General features: G+C 32.5%; 1 protein-coding gene across 14 annotated transcripts in view; it reads right to left on the reverse strand.

The window, feature by feature from the left end:
- The window catches only part of KIF21A (kinesin family member 21A), a 151,032-nt gene that overhangs the window by 42,475 nt on the left and 89,668 nt on the right, over positions 1–18,889 (reverse strand). For 7 of the 14 annotated variants that reach the window (XM_079139267.1, XM_079139274.1, XM_079139272.1 and 4 more), the window contains exons 11-19: positions 16,024–16,227; positions 10,873–10,911; positions 6,702–6,792; positions 6,190–6,307; positions 5,601–5,789; positions 4,927–5,126; positions 3,637–3,744; positions 364–432; positions 46–260 (exon numbers count right to left, since the gene is read on the reverse strand). In XM_079139267.1, the coding sequence (XP_078995393.1) occupies positions 46–260; positions 364–432; positions 3,637–3,744; positions 4,927–5,126; positions 5,601–5,789; positions 6,190–6,307; positions 6,702–6,792; positions 10,873–10,911; positions 16,024–16,227 (1,233 nt within the window). The remainder of the gene's footprint in view (positions 1–45; positions 261–363; positions 433–3,636; positions 3,745–4,926; positions 5,127–5,600; positions 5,790–6,189; positions 6,308–6,701; positions 6,793–10,872; positions 10,912–16,023; positions 16,228–18,889) is intronic. The other 7 variants (XM_079139271.1, XM_079139270.1, XM_079139266.1 and 4 more) reach the window with 1 other exon arrangement.

Genomic DNA, 18,889 nt, shown 5'->3' on the forward strand with positions numbered 1-18,889 from the left:
TGGCCACAAAGATTATGTCAGGAGCAAAAGAAGAATCATTTGAACCTGGTTCCATTTGTTGTGGGTGTTGGTAAGGCCTGGACTCTTGCCACAGGAATTCTCATTTTCTGCTGGGTGCCTGCCCTTGATGGATCTGTTTCCACAGCAGCTGCACTGGAACCTGTGTCCTGAACAGGGGCATCAGAGGAGCTCAGCTTCCGAATGACTTTCCCAGCCACTTTGTCTGACATGGGCCTCACTTGCCGACGAAGAGCTGTAACCTAAAATGGCACAGGACTTGTCTCAGTCTCTCAAGCTATAGAAATACATCATTTATCTCAAAGTCACAATGTTTCCTTCAAATGGTGAATTTTTTTACTGTACCTCTTCAGTTTTGCGACGAAGAACCACCTCTTGGTTTCTTTTTTGGGCTTCCAGAAGTCTAAGCTGATGCTATAAGATAATATTGAATACATTGAAATATTAAACTGAAAGATATGATACTTCTTATTCCCACACTAACATATCTCCCCAAGTCCCTGGAAACCTCCAGAGTTATTAGCAGAATCTGAGTTAATAACCTTGTATCCATTACTATAGATATGGCTCTTTTATTCCAACAAACATAAACATATACCCATCCCTGCCTAAAAATTGAAGTTGTCTCTGTGCCACATACTTCTATTTAACAAACACTATAGTGTCTCTATGTGCAAGTACTTTTCTAAAAACTTTATGAATACATCTCACATTTTTTGTAAGATATTTTGTTTGAATTGCTGACTGAGGCGTGAGCAGGAAGAAACAAAACATTTTCAATAGAGTCATCTTACTATATATAGTGATTATAAACTTAAATATTGGAAGACATATTGATTGTATTGGCACTTTATAGTAACTTTGGAATTTTATTATGATGAGTAAAGTAAATGGACAATAAAACATGTCAGTATTGACTACCACCTTGGTTTTAAGTACGTTAGATAATAAAGATAACTAGCAATTTGTTTCTAGGTACTTTAGACAATAAAGGTAACTATAGATTATTCTATACAGACATAATTTAGGAAAGAATTCTGGCCTAGAAAAGAACATAGGTACTAGTTCTGGTTCTATCATTTATTCAACTCTGTGATCACTGACAAAGCTTAGGAATTGGACCTGATGAAAAGCATCCCTTCTAGCACTTAAATTCTCTTATATTACAAACCCCCTCATGTTTGTATCTCAAATCCAAACAGATCATTCACTTCATGTTTATAAGTATTTTTTCTTCTCAGAAGAAAATTCTTTGGGAAAGGATTCTATCTCATCACTGCCATATCTACTTTGCCTACCAGGATAACTGACAAAGAAAAAAAAAGCTTTAAAATATTTTTTAGGGCTAGGGATGTGGTTCAGCAATAAAACACTTGCCTAGCATGTGTGTGCTCTGGGTTCAATCCCTAGTACAGAAAAATATTTTAAATTTATGAACTATCAAAAACTAAAATTAACATATAGTTTGGAACTTATTTCTACATTAAATTTCTCCCTATTAAAAACCAAATCTCAAGTTTATTCATATTTTTGCATAGGAAATGAGCATCACACTTGGTTTTCTAAGGGATGAAAGATGAACATGACAAGGAACAATTTAGAAAGGGGTTCAATGTACACACAAAGCAACAAATAAATGGGAGAGGAAGTCTGAGTGTTAGTTTCTATGTGGCTAGTCAGGCTTATATCTTTAAAACAGTATACAGGTATCATATGTTATGGTTAAGATTCAAATTTTCCACCCCAGGAGATAATTGTTTCATATTGGTACTTATGTATCTCAAATGATTAAAGGGATAAATGGCATTTTTTTAATATTCTTATCATCCAGAAGTTTTCATTAAAACCAAAATAAAAATTTAAAAAGTGGAAGACACCCCAAGTGTCCATCAACTGGTGAATGGATGAAAACTGTGCTATATTCATATAGCAATGAAAAGGAATGAAGCACTGCTACATGCTACAACAAGGTGAACTTTCAAAACATCATGCTAAATGAAGGAAACCAGATACAAAAGGTCACATATGGAGCTGGGGATGTAGCTTTGCAGTAGAGCACTTGCCCAGCATGTGTGAGGTCCAGGATTCTATCCTCACTTCCACAAAGAAGGGGGAGTGTTACATATGATAGGATTCCATTGATATGAGTAGAATAGGCAAATCCATACAGACAAAACGTAGATTAGAGGTTGTCAGCGCCTAAGGGCAATGGGAAGTGACTGTTAATGGATATGGGATTTCTTTCTGAAGTTAAAAAAAAAAAAAAGTTCTGGAATTTGTGATTATTGCACAATTTTGTGAATATTCTAAAAACTTGAACTGTACACTTTAACGTGCTGAATTTTATGATATGTGAATTATATCACTAAGTAAGTTGCAGAAAAAAATAGAAAATATGTTAGAATATACTTTTACTTGATTTCAGTAGGAACAAATTGTATAAACAAAATTTAAAATGCCAGGAATTGAGTGTGACAAATACAATGATTATTAAAACATGTTGATATACTGAGGAAAAACAAAATAAATATAGTCATAAATATGAGTCATCTGACTAAAATATCAACTTTTCTTTGTAATAACTCTCTCCACTCTATCTCCTTAAGTTTCTTCTTTCAATAACAAAGTAGGTTTCTATTTTCTAAAATATGCTGTATAACCTTATTTATTTCCCAGGGAGGAGTCAAAAAGAAAAAATAAGCAAGAAAAAAGGAGCAATGGGAGAGGCTCTTATTTTAGGAAAAAAAAAATCAGAAATATAATTTTCATTCTAAAGAAATCATAAATATCATTTTTCATTCTAAAGAAATAATGATATTACCAAAGGTTTGACAAGAAGAATCAAACATGATCTATAACCTCAATACAACCACAGTTCACTCATTGTATGTATCTACCAATTTCTTCCCTCATTGCAATCAAGCATACATATATTAAATGCTACCTTACACTTAATATTAAATTATAATCTTTTTCCTATAAATATATTGTTTCCAAATTCTGATTTTTAATGAATGGATAACAATACATTAAACATTCATTAAACCATTCCCCCTACTGCCAAGCAACATTGCTGTTTTCACTTTTTTCATAATTACAAATGATCCTAATGTAAATACTTGAACATATGTTAATTTTTCTGATTTTAGATCTCTGTTTTTCAGTCTGAATTCATGGGAATAGAATTCTTGAGTCAAAGGATATGAAAAGTTTTACAGTTCATAGGAAAGCCTCTTCTGGTGAGAAATGATTATTATTCCAGGAACACATGTAGAATCACTGGTGATCAGACTGTCCCTGGAACATCCTGAAATTGCTAATCTACATAATATGGAAATCAGCTCCTTGATCTCCCTGGAGATAACCTGTCATTCTTTGTCAACATAATTTCATTATCTAAGAAGTAACCCTCGAATAAAACTTATAATATTTGTTTTTTCATAAGCTTTTGTATTGAATTACTATAATACACATATTACAATAAATGTAATCTAATAAAATGAATGTTTAGTGTTCTTAACCTACACTTAATAAAGTTAGAGATACTTCCTCTATTTATTAAACAATCTTATTCAACATAGAATATTCTTACATAATTAACAGTTAAAGTGGACTCACATCTCTTTTACGTTGATCCTTTTTCAACTGAGCAATCTCTCTGTTTCTTCTAGATTCTGTCAGCCTAGCTTTCTCTTGTTCTTCTTTCATTTGTTTCATTAGGCGAACCTAAAATTAGGGATATAGATCTCTTGGAAATATCCTCTCATGATATTCACTAAATCAATGCATGCATGGAAATAAGTTCCTAAAATTCTGAACATAGGTTTATGCTGCACGTTTAAGAAAGTGAACTGTTTTACCTTTTTCCCCACATAACATTACCCTATGTAAATTTATGATTACATAAATGGTATGCCTTTACTCCATGTACAGAGAAACAACATGTATCCCATTTGTTTACAATAAAAAAAATAAGTGAATTTACCAAGAATCCATGAAAAAAAAAAAAAGGTGAACATTTACTTTTGTAATTTCTATACATCTCTGCCAAGCTGCTTAGTACTCTATGCTTTCCATATTCAATGTTAAGTTGTTCTGTAACCCACATGAGATTTTGATAATTATCAGTAGTCCTTGAACAAGTTTGGTTTTCTCATCTATGAAGTGGAAATACTACTTCCACAGCACTAGACTAATGTTAGAATTCAATGATGTTCATAAGAGGGTCTAATGAATAGTAAGCACCTAAAATTTTTCAGCTACTATTGTTGTTGGTATTATAAGCTACACAACATTATGATCTAACTACTTCCTCAATCATTTCCATGTGAGGTATTTTAATGAAATTACGTTAATTTTCAGACCAGAAATGAAATGAAAAAACAATCCTACAAACTAAACAGATAAAAGATCAGGATTCACAGTCCCTTTGGTCAGGTGAAGAAAATGTGTACTTTTCCATGCATGAGAATCATAAACACTAAATTCAAGACAATTGTTTCCTCTTGGGGAATGGGGAATATGATTAGGAAGGGATACACAGGAGGCATACTGTCTGTTTGTTCATAATATTTTGAACTAGATAATGGATGTCATGTTTATTATGCTATCAAATGCTTTGCATGTCTGAAATATTTTTGCTTTTTTGTTTACCTTGTACAAGAGGTTTATGAGAAATATCCTTCAAAGTCTGCAAAGCTCTATTGACCCACATGATTTTCAGTTACTCTGGACAAGGCTATGATGAGGAATGACTATTGGAAACAATTTCTAATTGCTAAAGAGAAGTGCAGCATTTGTAAGACTGGGTTACTTTTTATGGAATACGGAAAGACCACAACAATTTCTTTGTCCCAAGTGACACAAGCATCCTTAACATCAAACTCTAATGGAAAACATAATCTATACCTTTGTTTTTTTCATTTCCATCACATCCTGCTGCAGTTTCTTCAATTGCTTTTCATACTGGGACTGATTTTTAAGCAACCTTGCATGCTCTTTTTGAGCTGTCTGAAGTCTCTGCAATTGTTTATTCATGGCTTGGAGCTTTTTTTCATATTCGGACTTAACTTTTTTTGCTTTTTCTTCTGAGTAAGATTCCACTGAGCCTAAATCATCAAAGGATATTTGTATTTGTTTCTGTGAGTCATGCTTTATTTCATAAACTTACAACTTATGACCCTAGAGAAGAAATACCTCCCAAACATGTACACCTCAGGACAACAGGGGATCTTCCTATCATTTACTCTTTTATTATCTATTCAACCTGTTTAATAATTATTGAGGTAATATTTTTAAATTTCCTAATATTAAATCAAGATATTCAATTAACCACACTTTGAATAAAATAAACACCATAGACAGATATCATCATAAAAAATAAAAACAAATAAGTTTTTAATATAATGAGAAATTAACATTAAAAACAAATGATTATGGGTAAAATATAATTTTTAAATTAAAAAATACAAACTTTGACTTGCAAAACAATGTAAATTCTATTTTCTTTTCAAGTATAAGAACATAAATTCCCATTCTGATGATTTAGTTTCTCTTTCATCTGCATTAAATATAATTCTTACCCAAGTTTTGAAGCACCTGGTCTCTTTCAAGCTGAGTATCGCGGATTTTATGTTGTAGCATCATTAGCTTCTCTTCATACTGCCTTTTCAGTGTCTGCAGTCTTTTCTGGCTGTTTTCTAGTTCATCAATCAGCTTTTGCTTAATTGCAATTTCACATGTAATGTTTGCTAAGTCTGCTTGATAATTGGCTATTTAAAAAAAAAAGAAAGTAAAAATACTGCAAATAAGACAAAATATAATTCTACTTATCAAACAAGAATGTAACAACCATCATCTACACACAGGAATTCATTTGGCAGCTATTAGGAAAATTTCCTAAATACAAAATCTAAAAAGGTGAACAAGATAGTGTGTTCATATTGATCAGGACAACAGATACTATCTGTACTAAAGAAAAATAGACGTTACTCAGTGACTAAATCCAATAAGGTAAGGAACTCATTTGCTTAGACTTGTAGCGTTTATGTAGGTCAGCAGTCATAAAAGCTGCTTTCATCAAGGATGAAATAGAGACTGGGAAGAGTTTTCTATCCTGGTTTAAATAACCACCCAAAAGGAATTACTGCCACCACACTAAAGAGGAAGTACCTTTTTCATCTGAATCAGAATCTGATTCATCAGAACTTTCACCCCCTTCAATGTCATCTTCCTCCTCCTCTTCTTCCTCTTCCTCGTCCTCATGATCACTCACTTCTTGACTCTCTTCCTGAAATGTGATTTGTGACCATTAAAAGTACAATACTGGCATAGCAAACTGATTGCCTCATTAATAGAAACTGATGGAATACAACGTATAGAGGCACAAAAATGTCACTTTTCATCAGTTCAAAAACCATCCCAAGATTTCAAGGTTATTATATAATAATTTTGTCTTTAATCAAAAAGTTCTTTATCTCTCATAATTTTCTATCTGCACACACACAATGCCTTTATAACACGTCAGATTGAGAGTTGTCAATAGTTAAGAACTCACACTTCTGAAGAAAAGAAATCCTCAACACAAGATAACCACTTCCTTTTCTACATACAAATAAATATCAGCAATCAAGAGCAACCTCATCTGGGTATTAAAATTTATAAGTTAATTCTTCCACACTTACTACTTCTAAATCATTGCTTTCTCTTTCTGAAACACCCTTCTCTTCTTTCTTCTCCTGGTCAGTGTCTGTGTTATCTTCTTTACCAGCCACACTAAAAAAAGGAACATAGGATGTGGTGTTAAAGTTAAAAATAAAATTGTTCATTTTTCTCTCAGATTTTTAAAAACTATTTGTGAAAAAGAACTAAAAAAGTTGGTCCACTTGACTAAGCAAAGCTATCCTAATGCTTCAGAGAAAAATAGAAATCACCATTCACATCACTGGAGGAGAGCTCATTTTCTAGAAACATTGATGAATAGATTATACCCTGAAGCACAAGATCTTATGAGACACTAAAAGTTAACTGACAGTTAACTACAATGTACAAGGCTATTTAAATTCAAAAGAAAATAAAACATACATTTTTGTTTTCTTTTCTGAATATATAAAACTTTTCTCAAAAAAATACAAAGCTATAAAAACCACACTTTGGTTGATGCCCTAATAAATTTGAGAATAAAGACTCAAAATAAGTTTGTCCACAGTGTGTTAGTCTATGCTAGCTATATCCATCAGAGTGTTCAAGTCTTTTCTTAGACCATTCCCACAGCACAGGGCTGTTTCTCATGTTCTCACAGAATGGTTCTTTGATTATAAAAACTAGTTCAGGCTACCCTCTGATTGAATAGGAAATTCCAGGGTCTGCAACAAGATTCTACATACAATTGGAAGCCCTCCTGTTCAGTGATCTAGTACCTACAGCCATAACTACACAATGGTGTCACATAATGATTATAGCTAAACTAATTCAGCCCTGGTGGTCCTAGGAGAAGATGGAAGACTGCAGTGAGCAAAGTTTTTGCACATACAAATTACTTTGAAACTTTTCAGGTTTAGCAACCATGACCAAGTATGAACAGAAGTTATATTTCTGTTCACTAGACTTATACATTTAATCAAGTTAAATAACATTAAGAAAATGAACTTTAAATGAATTTATGTTTTCCTTCTACAGTAGCATTTTAAAATCATTAAGAATAAAAAGAATATTTGAATAAGTAATGTATTCCAAATAAAATTCCTCTAAAAAGAGCTTTTAAATTTTATCAGAATAGCTTCACAACAGCTATAATTATTTTCAGATATTCTGCTAGATTGAATAATTTCCCACTACATGTACTTATTTTTAGTTTCTAAACAAAAACAAAAACAGAAAAACAAAAACAATTTAGACATTGTTATTATTTATTTAATTCAAAAGTTTAATTCTAGGTTCCTATTCCCACAGATATTTTTGTACTCAGAACAATACGAATATAAATGTTTTCCTCTTTTAAGCACTTTTCAGAGTTCATCATATATGTTTATTTGTATGATTATTTATTTGATGTCTGTCTTTCCCAAAAGAATGAAAGTCTCATGAAGGCAAAGAGCCTGAGTGGCTCAGTTCTATAGTCCCTGCACCCAGGAAGGGCACATAGTAAATGTGCTGCAGTATTGCAAAAATAAGCCAATCCCTTTAACTCTTCATGAGCATCTCTGTTTTAAAAAGACTGTGTGTCACACTCTAGTTAATTTTGAATGGAATGGTAATTTTTGAAAAATGCACAAAGATGCATGGAAAACAGCATATCTCTGGAGTGAGAAAAAAAGTGCCAGCAAGAGCACCAAAAAAATAGTTTTAACTGGAGTCAAGTAAATTGTTAACAGGGTTTCCTGAGTGTTGTTAGACCATTTTGCTAGAGAAAAAAATCAATTTGAAGAAAGTTAGAAACCATTGGAAAGAACCTTCATGACAAATGAGCAACAATTTTATGTGATATATATATATTTTTGTGTGATATATATATATATATATATATATATATATATATATTTTTTTTTTTTTTTTTTTTTTGGTGCTGGGGATCAAACCCATGGCTTTGTGCTTGTAAGGCAAGCACTCTACCAACTGAGCTATCTCCCCAGCCCTCATGTAATATATTGAATACCTCTTTTAGATTGCTTATAATATACTAGAACTGCTGTTTCCACCATCATGCAGTTCAAGCTAAAAAAAGCTAAAAAAAAAAAAAAAAAAAAAAAATCACCCTTCATCCATTCATATTAAAAAGTCAGCAGAATGGACTCAAATAATGTCATACTTGAAGTTTGGGCCCAAGACTCAGGGCTAGCAAAGGAGAAAGTGTTAGCAAGACATATGCTTCAGGTCTCCTTGCCCCACCCCAAGCAATATCACTTTATCACCCACAGCAATTACAGTTTTCAGTTTTTCTTATTGTTGGTTTCTTCATCCCAAAACTCTGTTTGGTCAGGTCTGTAGCCATAGGACTATTTGATTCCAAATATTGGAAACACATACTACTGCTTCTCCCAAGTAACCAATATTCCACTTATTAACTGTTATCTTTCACTTATATATTAAATCATGCATTATAAGTTGTTTATGCCACTTTGATGCAGAAAAAATAACTGTCAAAATGTTACATTATTAATTCACCATTACAAATCACTTTTAAGGTTTCAGCTTTTAAAACACAAGTTGATATTTAAAATTATTATACTCAAATATTCAAGTTTTCCTCAATAAACTAGGCAAATTGGTACCTAAAATAACTACACAGCAATGAAAGATATTAAATTTGCACTTCACATAGTATCAGAATCTTGGGAGCTAAAATTACCATTAGAAATGAACCCATTCATTTGACAAACAAAAAAGAAACTGTGGCCTAGGAAAGTTAATCCACTGGAGGGAACTAAAACCAGGAGTTCTGACTCCCAGGCCCAGTATTCTAAAACCTTTCAGTCAAAATTCAGTTCACAGACCTAAAGTATCTGCATCACTAGGACCTTGTTAGATATGCTGAATACAAAGCTCCACCTCAATCCTACTGAGTCAGAATCTTCATTTTTTAGCAAAACCCTCAGAGATATGTGTATGCATTTATGATTGAGAAGTACTACCTACCAAACTGCACAGCTTTTGATATTCTTTAAAGATCACGATAAAAGTGCAAGCAAACTATTTATGAAGCAATTTAAAGAACTTGAATATTTCAAGGTGGCAAAATGCTTCCACAGATAACTTTATGTTGCATTTTATTTCACTTTTATATTATATTCTAACTGTTGAATAGCTTAAAGAAATTATAGACTGATGGAATATAAATTTAGAAATTTTAGAATACTTATAATGTGTAGAATATAACATTGGAATGTAAATTATAAATAATTTCAAGAAAATAAAATTTTTAAGCTTTGAAGATATTTAAAGTGAAATAGTCATTTAATTTTGCAGTAAAAATTCTCAAGTTCTTATTTTAAGGAAGAAATAAATTTCTAAAGTGATGCTTCTAAAATAAGTAAATATTATTTTGAAAGTTTATTTTCTTAATTAATTTGGTATATAACCTGGAGATTTGTTTAGAAAATCTATGAAGACAAGTACTAATAAGAAGTGAAATATGAGTTGATCTTTATTAAAGTAATCATAATTCTGAATCAGTAAAATGCAAATTTTCATTAAAGTTCAGAAATAAGCTTTTCCGCTTTGCTCATATTCCAAATAGAAATAAGTAGACTATCTTGATTTTGATACGCACTTCCAAATAAATTTTAAAAGCAAATTTCTGTTTTCTAGTTCAACCTTAAGAAAACCTCACAAGTCTTATCTATAGTAAGGCCACAGTTTCCTTTTGCTTTTGTTGCCATTTCAATGTTTTCTAATAAAGATTACACCAAATAAGGAAGAAAAGAGAAAGAGGCCCACCCATGTGCATCCATGTGCTACATCAAAATACTAATTCTTGCCTAATCAATAATACCCATTCTGCTCACAAGTTTCTGAAAGATACAGAATTACAGGCTTTTCTTTTTTAATAAATCTAGTGGTAGGGGATTGATCATTTTTGTACTAAAAAAGTTACATCATCATCATAATTTGAGAGTTTACTCTAAAATCACATAAAATTGCCTGAATTTCAGTTCAAGTAACTAGTGAAGTTTTTGTTCTTAAAAAGGTACCTTAAAAGTTTTTAGTAGTTTTGTTTTTGTAAAAATCATCACTACTTTTAGGAGTATACAACTAATCTAGTCTGAAGCAATCTATAAATCTATAACACATTTCTTTGTTAATGGCAACTAAGTATTTAAATGACATTTTAATAAAAAACCTGGGAAATATTCCAACCTTCTTTCTTCTTGATTGCTTTCCTCAAGTTTCTGTAGCCTTCAAAATCACGAGGCACAGTATTGGAAGGCCAAGCCAATGAAGGACAAACCAGACAGTAAAAAGCGAAAGTGGTAAGAAGGTAAAAATGATACATGAGCTTGAAGACTTTAAAATAAATTTTAAAAGATATCATCAAAGGACAATATACAGTAAAAAGGCAATACATTTTGTATGAATAAAAAGTAAGCAGAAAACCAAGTAGCATTTTATCTAGAAAGAATATACCGAGACTATCAGTTGAAATTATTCAACAGTAAAAGGTACAGTCTCAATTTATCTAAGTTGATAAGTAGTTAAGAGTATTTGGATGCCATTGCTTTTTAAATTCTGAAATGGATCAATTTTCTCAATTTCTCCCCCACAAAAAAGCCCACTTTCAATGAGATGGTCTCTTCCTTTTAAATCTTTACAAAAGACCATTTAATGGCATCATTTAAAAATCTTCACAAAGTAATGCCTTTATACCAGAGTATGAAAATACTAATACTACATACTAGAATGCTACTTTTAAAAACTTGCTGTTTTGTTTTAATATACTGCAGGTGAACATCACTAAATCTAAATTTTAAAAATCCTCTATCAAAATTATACATGAAATGGTATTACAGGCAAATGAATATGGTTGTTATGATATCAGTGAAAAACTATAATTTTATTAATTAAAAAAAAGTCTCATAGGACTTTACTATTATAAACTACCTACCAAAAGGGCATACCTAAGGCAAGTGGAAATAAAATAGGAACTATAGTACTTTCCATTCATAAGATTTTTTTTAAGCAAAAAAAGTGTAAGAAAAAAATATAAATTTGTAGATATAGACTTTGAAATATAACTTAACAAAAATTCCATACACAATCTCAGGTGGGGGGGCGCTCTACTCAATGGAATGTACTATATTCCAGTATTTGTCATGTAGACAAAAAAAAGATGTGCTAGGCTCTGATTAAGAATAACAGCAATCTGGATGTAGCATTCCTGCCCAGAATTCCAAAATGATTTTTTGATATCATCGATATTTAAAAATGAAGAGATTGAGCTTGGGGTACAAATTATTTCATTAAGCCAGTTCTTCTCATTTAAATTGTATCATGTGTTCTTGCATTTAATTTTTTATTTCTTGGTCTGTGATTGTTTTTTACAATTAATTTAAATACTGTAATTGCAAGATAAGACTAGCAATCTTTCTAAAAGGAAAAAAAGAAAAAGAAAAAAAAGTCTACCATGATATTAACCAGGGATCTAATGGTTGAGTATAGCAGTTAGAAAAAGGAAAGTAAAGCCATCACTTAAGAAATCCGTGTGCTTTTAGAGTTTCAACCCAACACCACTAAATATAAATATAGTGCAGTCTGAAGAATGAGTGAAGATTTTATTTTATTGATAGTCATTTAAAGCTAGATATCCAAAACCATGGGACTTAATGTGTGAATGGTAAATTTTCTTTATATACATAAAAATTTAAGTCTAATCTAGGCTAATACTGATGATGAGACTACAATGGCTCAACAGATATGGTTCCTTAATTATGAGCTCAAATTTCCTGTTTTCAACATAAAGAATTTTTGTTTACCTTACAAAATAGAGCTATATTAAAATGTATAAATCACATGAATGAAAAAGTAGATCAATTTTAAATGTCTTTCCAATTAGCTCTTTAAAAAACATTTCAATCAATATTTCAAAAAGACCGTGGAGAGGCAGAGATATAAACTAATAATCCAACACCCTCTCCATATTATAAAGGAGTTCAGTTTCTATTTTATTTGGTTCTGATACAATGCTGAAAGAGAAATTTTGCCAACAATTCTAACATTTACATAAGTGTAAAATGGGCAACATAGTCTATGCAATTATTCAGAGGCAAATCATCTTGTTAACAGGGCATCCATGAGCCTTGACAGTCCTTTATTTTTTTACTATCTATACCTCTGGGTTGTTTTCAGGTCAATAAAAATAAGCCCAAAATATTAGAAATGCACTTAAACCCCCACATATTAGCTATCGGTTACAGCTCTGGTAAGAATAATACAGAAGAGAACATCCACCTGTATGTGGAACAATTAATTTGTGGCATCCTTCTTGATTGCAAATGTAGCTTCTCACATAAAAATGCACTCTTCCTACCAACTTTTACATTGGTACTCTGTGTAGACTCTGTAGCTACTAAATCAAAACCAGCAACATAAAACAGTAAATTCAAAGACCAGAACTTCTAAACAACATGCAGATTCAGTGGTAAGCAGCTGTGAAAGCCAGGACAGCTCTGGATAGTCTATGCCAAACGTCAAGTCCCAGACAGGTTTAGGAACTCTCTCGGCTGAAGGAGGGCTAAAACATCCTCTCTAGTTTGCATGGTTTTCTTCTTTGCTAGGTTATGCTGAAATTTCACTGGATTAATGTGTCCTCTCTCAAAATTAGAAACATCCCTAGAAAGGAAGCTTATTGGTTATCAGCCATTTTCCCCAGTATGAATTCTTTTAATCAGACAGCTTTGCTCCTGAGTTTGAATTTAAGGAGATGAAAGGAGAAAAGCAGATGACTTTGAATCTGAATACCATGCATTCATAAAAAGGAGTCACAAATTCCAAACAATCATTTTATCATTGAACTGTATGTGAAAATTGAAGCAGAGTTCAAATTTTGAAATGTACTCTTTTGTAAACAAAATAGATAAAGATGATGTCTACAATGCAACTGATCCCAAATCTATAAATCCAAGCAGGATCTACAGCCTCCTGGGAGCTCCAGAGGAAGACTAAATACTAGCTTTAGTAAAGCCACAGTCATTCTGAACACTCGGAGACTCCTGGTTTATTGTGTGTTTGCTTTGTTTCAATCCTTTGACTAAAATGAGAGCTTATCTGTGTTTTAAAAATAGGAAGTTGTATTACACAGAGCTAAAAGTTATTGAGCTCTAAGTGCGATGAATGAAATGCATTATCAAGCTGAGTAAAAAAATTGGTTTTCATTTTTAACCCAAAACATTTGTCTACAGTGTGGTAAGACAATTTTCATTAAATTCTATAAACCTGTGTATGTAATAATATGAATTTGTAAAATTTATCTCCAGATAAATTTTCTATTTTCACCAATTATAGAAGTGTCAGTTTTACAAAGATACACTAGCACACTTATGTAAACATGGTTTATAAAACACTCTAAGATATCAAATTTTAGGAAATATTAATTTGTTTTTCTCATTCTAAGCTTTCTCTTCTTGACTGGCTTATTCTTTTTGCTCACAAATATTTTATCTCCAATTATATTCATATTTATTACGAAGTAACTTATTTTCTACATTTACATTTTTATATTTAAATCCAGTTATTCAGTGAGCTATTGTTAATACCTACTGTTATCTTTATCATAAGAATTATTTTAACATCTAACATACTTACTGAATTGCAATTGTTCAGTATGAAGTAACTGATATTTAATTTAAATTTTGCTTACCTTACAATGGATAGGAGTTCCAAAATAAAGAAACAAGGACACATCTTACTACTAAAGTATTTTTCCATTAGTAAAGTTTATCATTCAAAAGTGCTTATTACCATGGATTATTACAAAACAACCTGAACCAGAGGTATTAATTTGGGGTACATATCACCAATACAAAAATATCAAAACCAGCATTTCTATTGGAATCCCTATTTATTTTTCATTATTCATACTCAAAAAGCTATTAAAGCAATATCTCTAATTTAACTTCAAGGAAAAAGGCAGTCAGCTCACGACCTTGAAAGGTATACCCTTGTTTATACTCACTTATTATTCATAAACACAAACTACCTTGGGCTTTAAAACAAACCTTTTGGCTTTTTGACCATTTACAGAATTGAATTTTACAAGTAAATGAAAAGTCATGTGCCTAAGTCTCATATTCATTCAAGTAGAATGTTGGGTAACACTAGTTTTAATATCCTGTGATCATTACTTCAGTTTTAATTGCCTTCCACAAGGGGAGAACTAATCATTACACATTTCTTAATGCTGCCATACTCAGTCATCCATGAAAAACACCTATTAGGACATTAGTATCTCAAGAATTCAATGCCTCCTAACCATAAATGTGTAACTCCTGTAATAATTATTCTTTTTTAACACAAAAACCCAAAGCAGACTTAATCTGCAGAGTTTAAACTTCCTATAACTGTTCAAAGAAGAAATGCCTGGTTGCCTAAATAAATTTCTAAATAAATTGAGCAAAGCAGCAAATAGAATTGTGTCAATAATAATTCTATAAAGCTCCTCCCACTATAAAAAAAAACATAGCAAATAAAATGGCTTTGCCTTCTTTTGAATATCTAGCCCCAAATGATTAAATTTGATTGGAATGTTCAAAATATTTTGTCAGTAAATAATTTGACTGCACTATAGAATCAATGTGTGAACATGTGAAGAATTTGTGAGTACTATAAGAATTTAACCACTCACACATTATGAGTGGTCAAATTTTCATTTTATTCCTCTTCTTTGCACTCAGTTGATTTTAGAGGGAGATAAAATTATGCAAAGAAGAAAACGCCTAGAACAGTGGTGAAAAGCTGAGTAACTCCTTGTTGGAAGACTCAGACAGCTTGAAATAGCATGAATAATGTTCATATGATCAAATTAGAAGCCCTGCAGAAAATACTTAAGAGACCAAATGACATTAAATGACATTTTGATGGATTAGTTTAGCCTTTAGTTAAACTAATCTAGACAGGAATTAGAATATCCATGAGACTACTTAATTGTATTAGGAAATGGGGGAAAAAAATGAAACACTGAATTGTAATGGTACAGTGAACTTTGCAGAAAAGCAAGATGAATGGAATGCAAAAGCGGCTATTTGTGAAAAATTAAAATAATTTCTAACATTAACATTACCTTGTCACAGTCTAAATAAAAATCATTAACATATTGTTAAAACTAAATTTATTTTTCTTACATATAAGTAGAGATAATCCATTAATAAGTGTATAATTATCATTGTCAGCTAATTTAAATGATTTATTTAATATGTGAATATACTTATAAGACTATATAAATTCATTGCAATCACAAATTAAAATATCCTGAAAAGAAAAGTAGGTATTCACATAACAGTGATTTTATACTACTACCTTTTTTTCTTCCTCTTTTCTTTCCTTTTCAGCTTCTCCAAATCTTTCTTAGCTAGATCTATAATTTCAATAGTTTCTTTGTCTGAAGATAATATAGTGGGAGAGAAGGCTGATGATCCACTGAAATATGGCGATCTTGATGTGGCTCTTGTCAAGTTTTTTCGAAGATTCTCATTCACTGCTTCACTTTCTAATAATTTTGCCCTAATGATCAAAAATATATGCACTTCAATAAGGAACATATTTTATTATGCTAAAAGACACATTATATAAAATGTACCACCCTAACCATTTCTAAGTGTGCAGTTCTGTGACACTAAGCACTGTATGCAACTGTGGCCACCAACCAGCTCCAGAACTTTTCCATCCTCCCGTACTGAAACTCTGTACCCATCAAACATTAACTTTCTTTCCCACCTTTTCCAACACCTGACAACCAACCATTTTGCTTTGGTTCTATAAATTTGACTGCTTTAGGAATAAACAGGGAACATTTTAAATCCATTGTTTTGCATGCTAAAAAAAAAATTCTGAAATGCATTTCAATATTGCTACAAGGTTTTTATAGGTTTTAGTTTTTCAAAATAATTGTGCTCACAAATGTTAATGTTTAAGACATTTTCAAATTCCAACTGAATAAGTATAAATCTCAATCTCAAATCACACTCTTCAGTGCTCAAAAGAACTCTACACCTTCAGAAGCCAGTGGTAATTACTTGAATTCTAGCCACTGGGCACCAGTTGTCCTAGCTTTACAAACTCATTATTTAAACTTAAAATACACAAGCAGCATGGACCCCACAGTTTCAGTTGCTCATTCATCATATAATAATAGCACTTCTAAAACCTTGCAAGGAATAGTCAGTCAAATTTGCCCCTAACTGGTAGGCAGACATCTGGCTCTGAATATAGTGTGGGAAAAATGTTATCTCCAAGGAAACCTGAGTTTAATAATTGAAAACATGCTTTTGTCTGCTCAGGCGTCCTAGTAATGACAAGAGAGTAATATACATACTGGAGGCAGTAAGTGAAAACACAGAATAATAAGATCCTAAAAGATCCTGGACTTTTAATAAAGGATTCAGAGAAAACTCTAGGTCAATCCCTTCACATTTACTTGATTTAAACCACCAAGAACACAATTACCTACTTCAAAATAACAGATTTTCAAGGTTAATGTGGTATAAGGGTGAGAGAGACAGGACTCTAAGAACATAGGGCCTGCCTTTGCCTTGACACTATATTATTAAGCATTTTCACCATATGTTCAAATTTTTCAGAAGAAAATGCTATATTATTTGCAATCTTTAAGCTCTGAAACGAAGTCAGCTCAGTGTCTTTTCACTATCAAAATTATTTATGATATTCTTGAAACCAGCTAGAAACAAAGTATACATGTATCAGTGAACATGTTTCATGTCAATGCCCCACACATTCTTAAGAACATGGTTTTATTTTATATATCTGGTGTCATGTATGAGTAGAACAACAATTTTAGCATTTTTAAATGGTTAAATAGGGGTTGGGGGTATAGTCCAGTGGTAGAGTATGTGCTTAGCATGCCTGAGGCCCTGGTTTCCATTCAGGACCAAAAAAAATTTTTAATTAAATTTTAAAATAAATGACTAAGTAGCCTATATAAAGATTTCAAAGTTGTTTTGAAGAAAATTCTGAATATAATGCTGTCAATATTTTTTAATCAAGAAGGCAAACTGAGTATAAAAACTCAGGTTAACTTTGCAAAAGCAAAGCCAAGATTATGATTATCAAACAACAGAAAAGTACAAGCAACATATTACACTTTCCTAGATTTTCAATGCAGCACAAGGCCTAGATCCATACTAATGAATGCTAAGAATGAATGAAAAACAATAAATCATCTAACCAGTAATGACCTGTATTTTAGTTGGTTCAATTATTATATGATGAAAGACAACTTATGTTTTGTTGGGCTTTGCCTGATTTTAAAAGCTTATATTTGATAGGGGCATATTCCGTGCTTCTTCGGTCCCTAGTGCTAAAGAACACTGAACACTTCGGAGCTCACTTCTATAAACCCCGTGCTACATTAGCAGAAGCCACTTCTTATACAGGCTATAAAGAGAACATCTCTCTCTCTCCCCACCCCCACACCCTTTTTCTTTCTCTTTCTCTTTCCACTCAGCTATCTGCCCATCCACTTGTTGCTTCCCACATTTCATTTAATAGGAGATTAGGCAGTGAGGCATGAGAGGAAGTAGACAGGCATCTCTGGAAAGGGGCAGCCGTAGACAGGGCTTGCCTCTCAACTGCACTCACTGGATCTTGGGCCATTGTTGGGACTAATGACACGTTAACTAACTCAGGCTGACTCCTTACTCCCTGGCGAGTGAGCAAGATCAAGGCCTCAAAGGCGGTTTCAATAGTTAATGACGATAAATCAGACCACTGTCAGGGATTGGTTAACAACAGTTCCATGAAGCTCATGCTTGCCATATAGTCCTATGGGACTCTCACCTGCGTGAACCCCCCATGCCTTGCTGACCTTTAAGCTGATTGGTTCCCGCCTAACCTCCACCCTACATAAAAGCTGTGTGATTTCCTCAATAAACGAGATTACTGCTGTGCCTCGTGTGCTGACAGACCTCCCGGCTCTAGTATGTTTCCTTTGCCCCCAACACTCATCATCCTGCTCAGCCCTGTATTCTCCTCAGGCGGGCCCTGAGGAGGTACATCGGACCTTGTTGCCAGACAGGGAGCAACAGGCCATCAGTATCTAAAAGCCCCTCTCTTCCCTTGATAAAATGCAGATGAAAGTAGATATTTTCCCTAGGAATTTGATGAGAGTCTATGACATAATTTAAAACTAGCCTAACTGATGCTATAT

Source organism: Sciurus vulgaris (assembly GCF_902686455.1).
Source record: "Sciurus vulgaris genome assembly, chromosome: 5".
In the NCBI taxonomy this organism is placed as follows: Eukaryota; Metazoa; Chordata; class Mammalia; order Rodentia; family Sciuridae; genus Sciurus; species Sciurus vulgaris.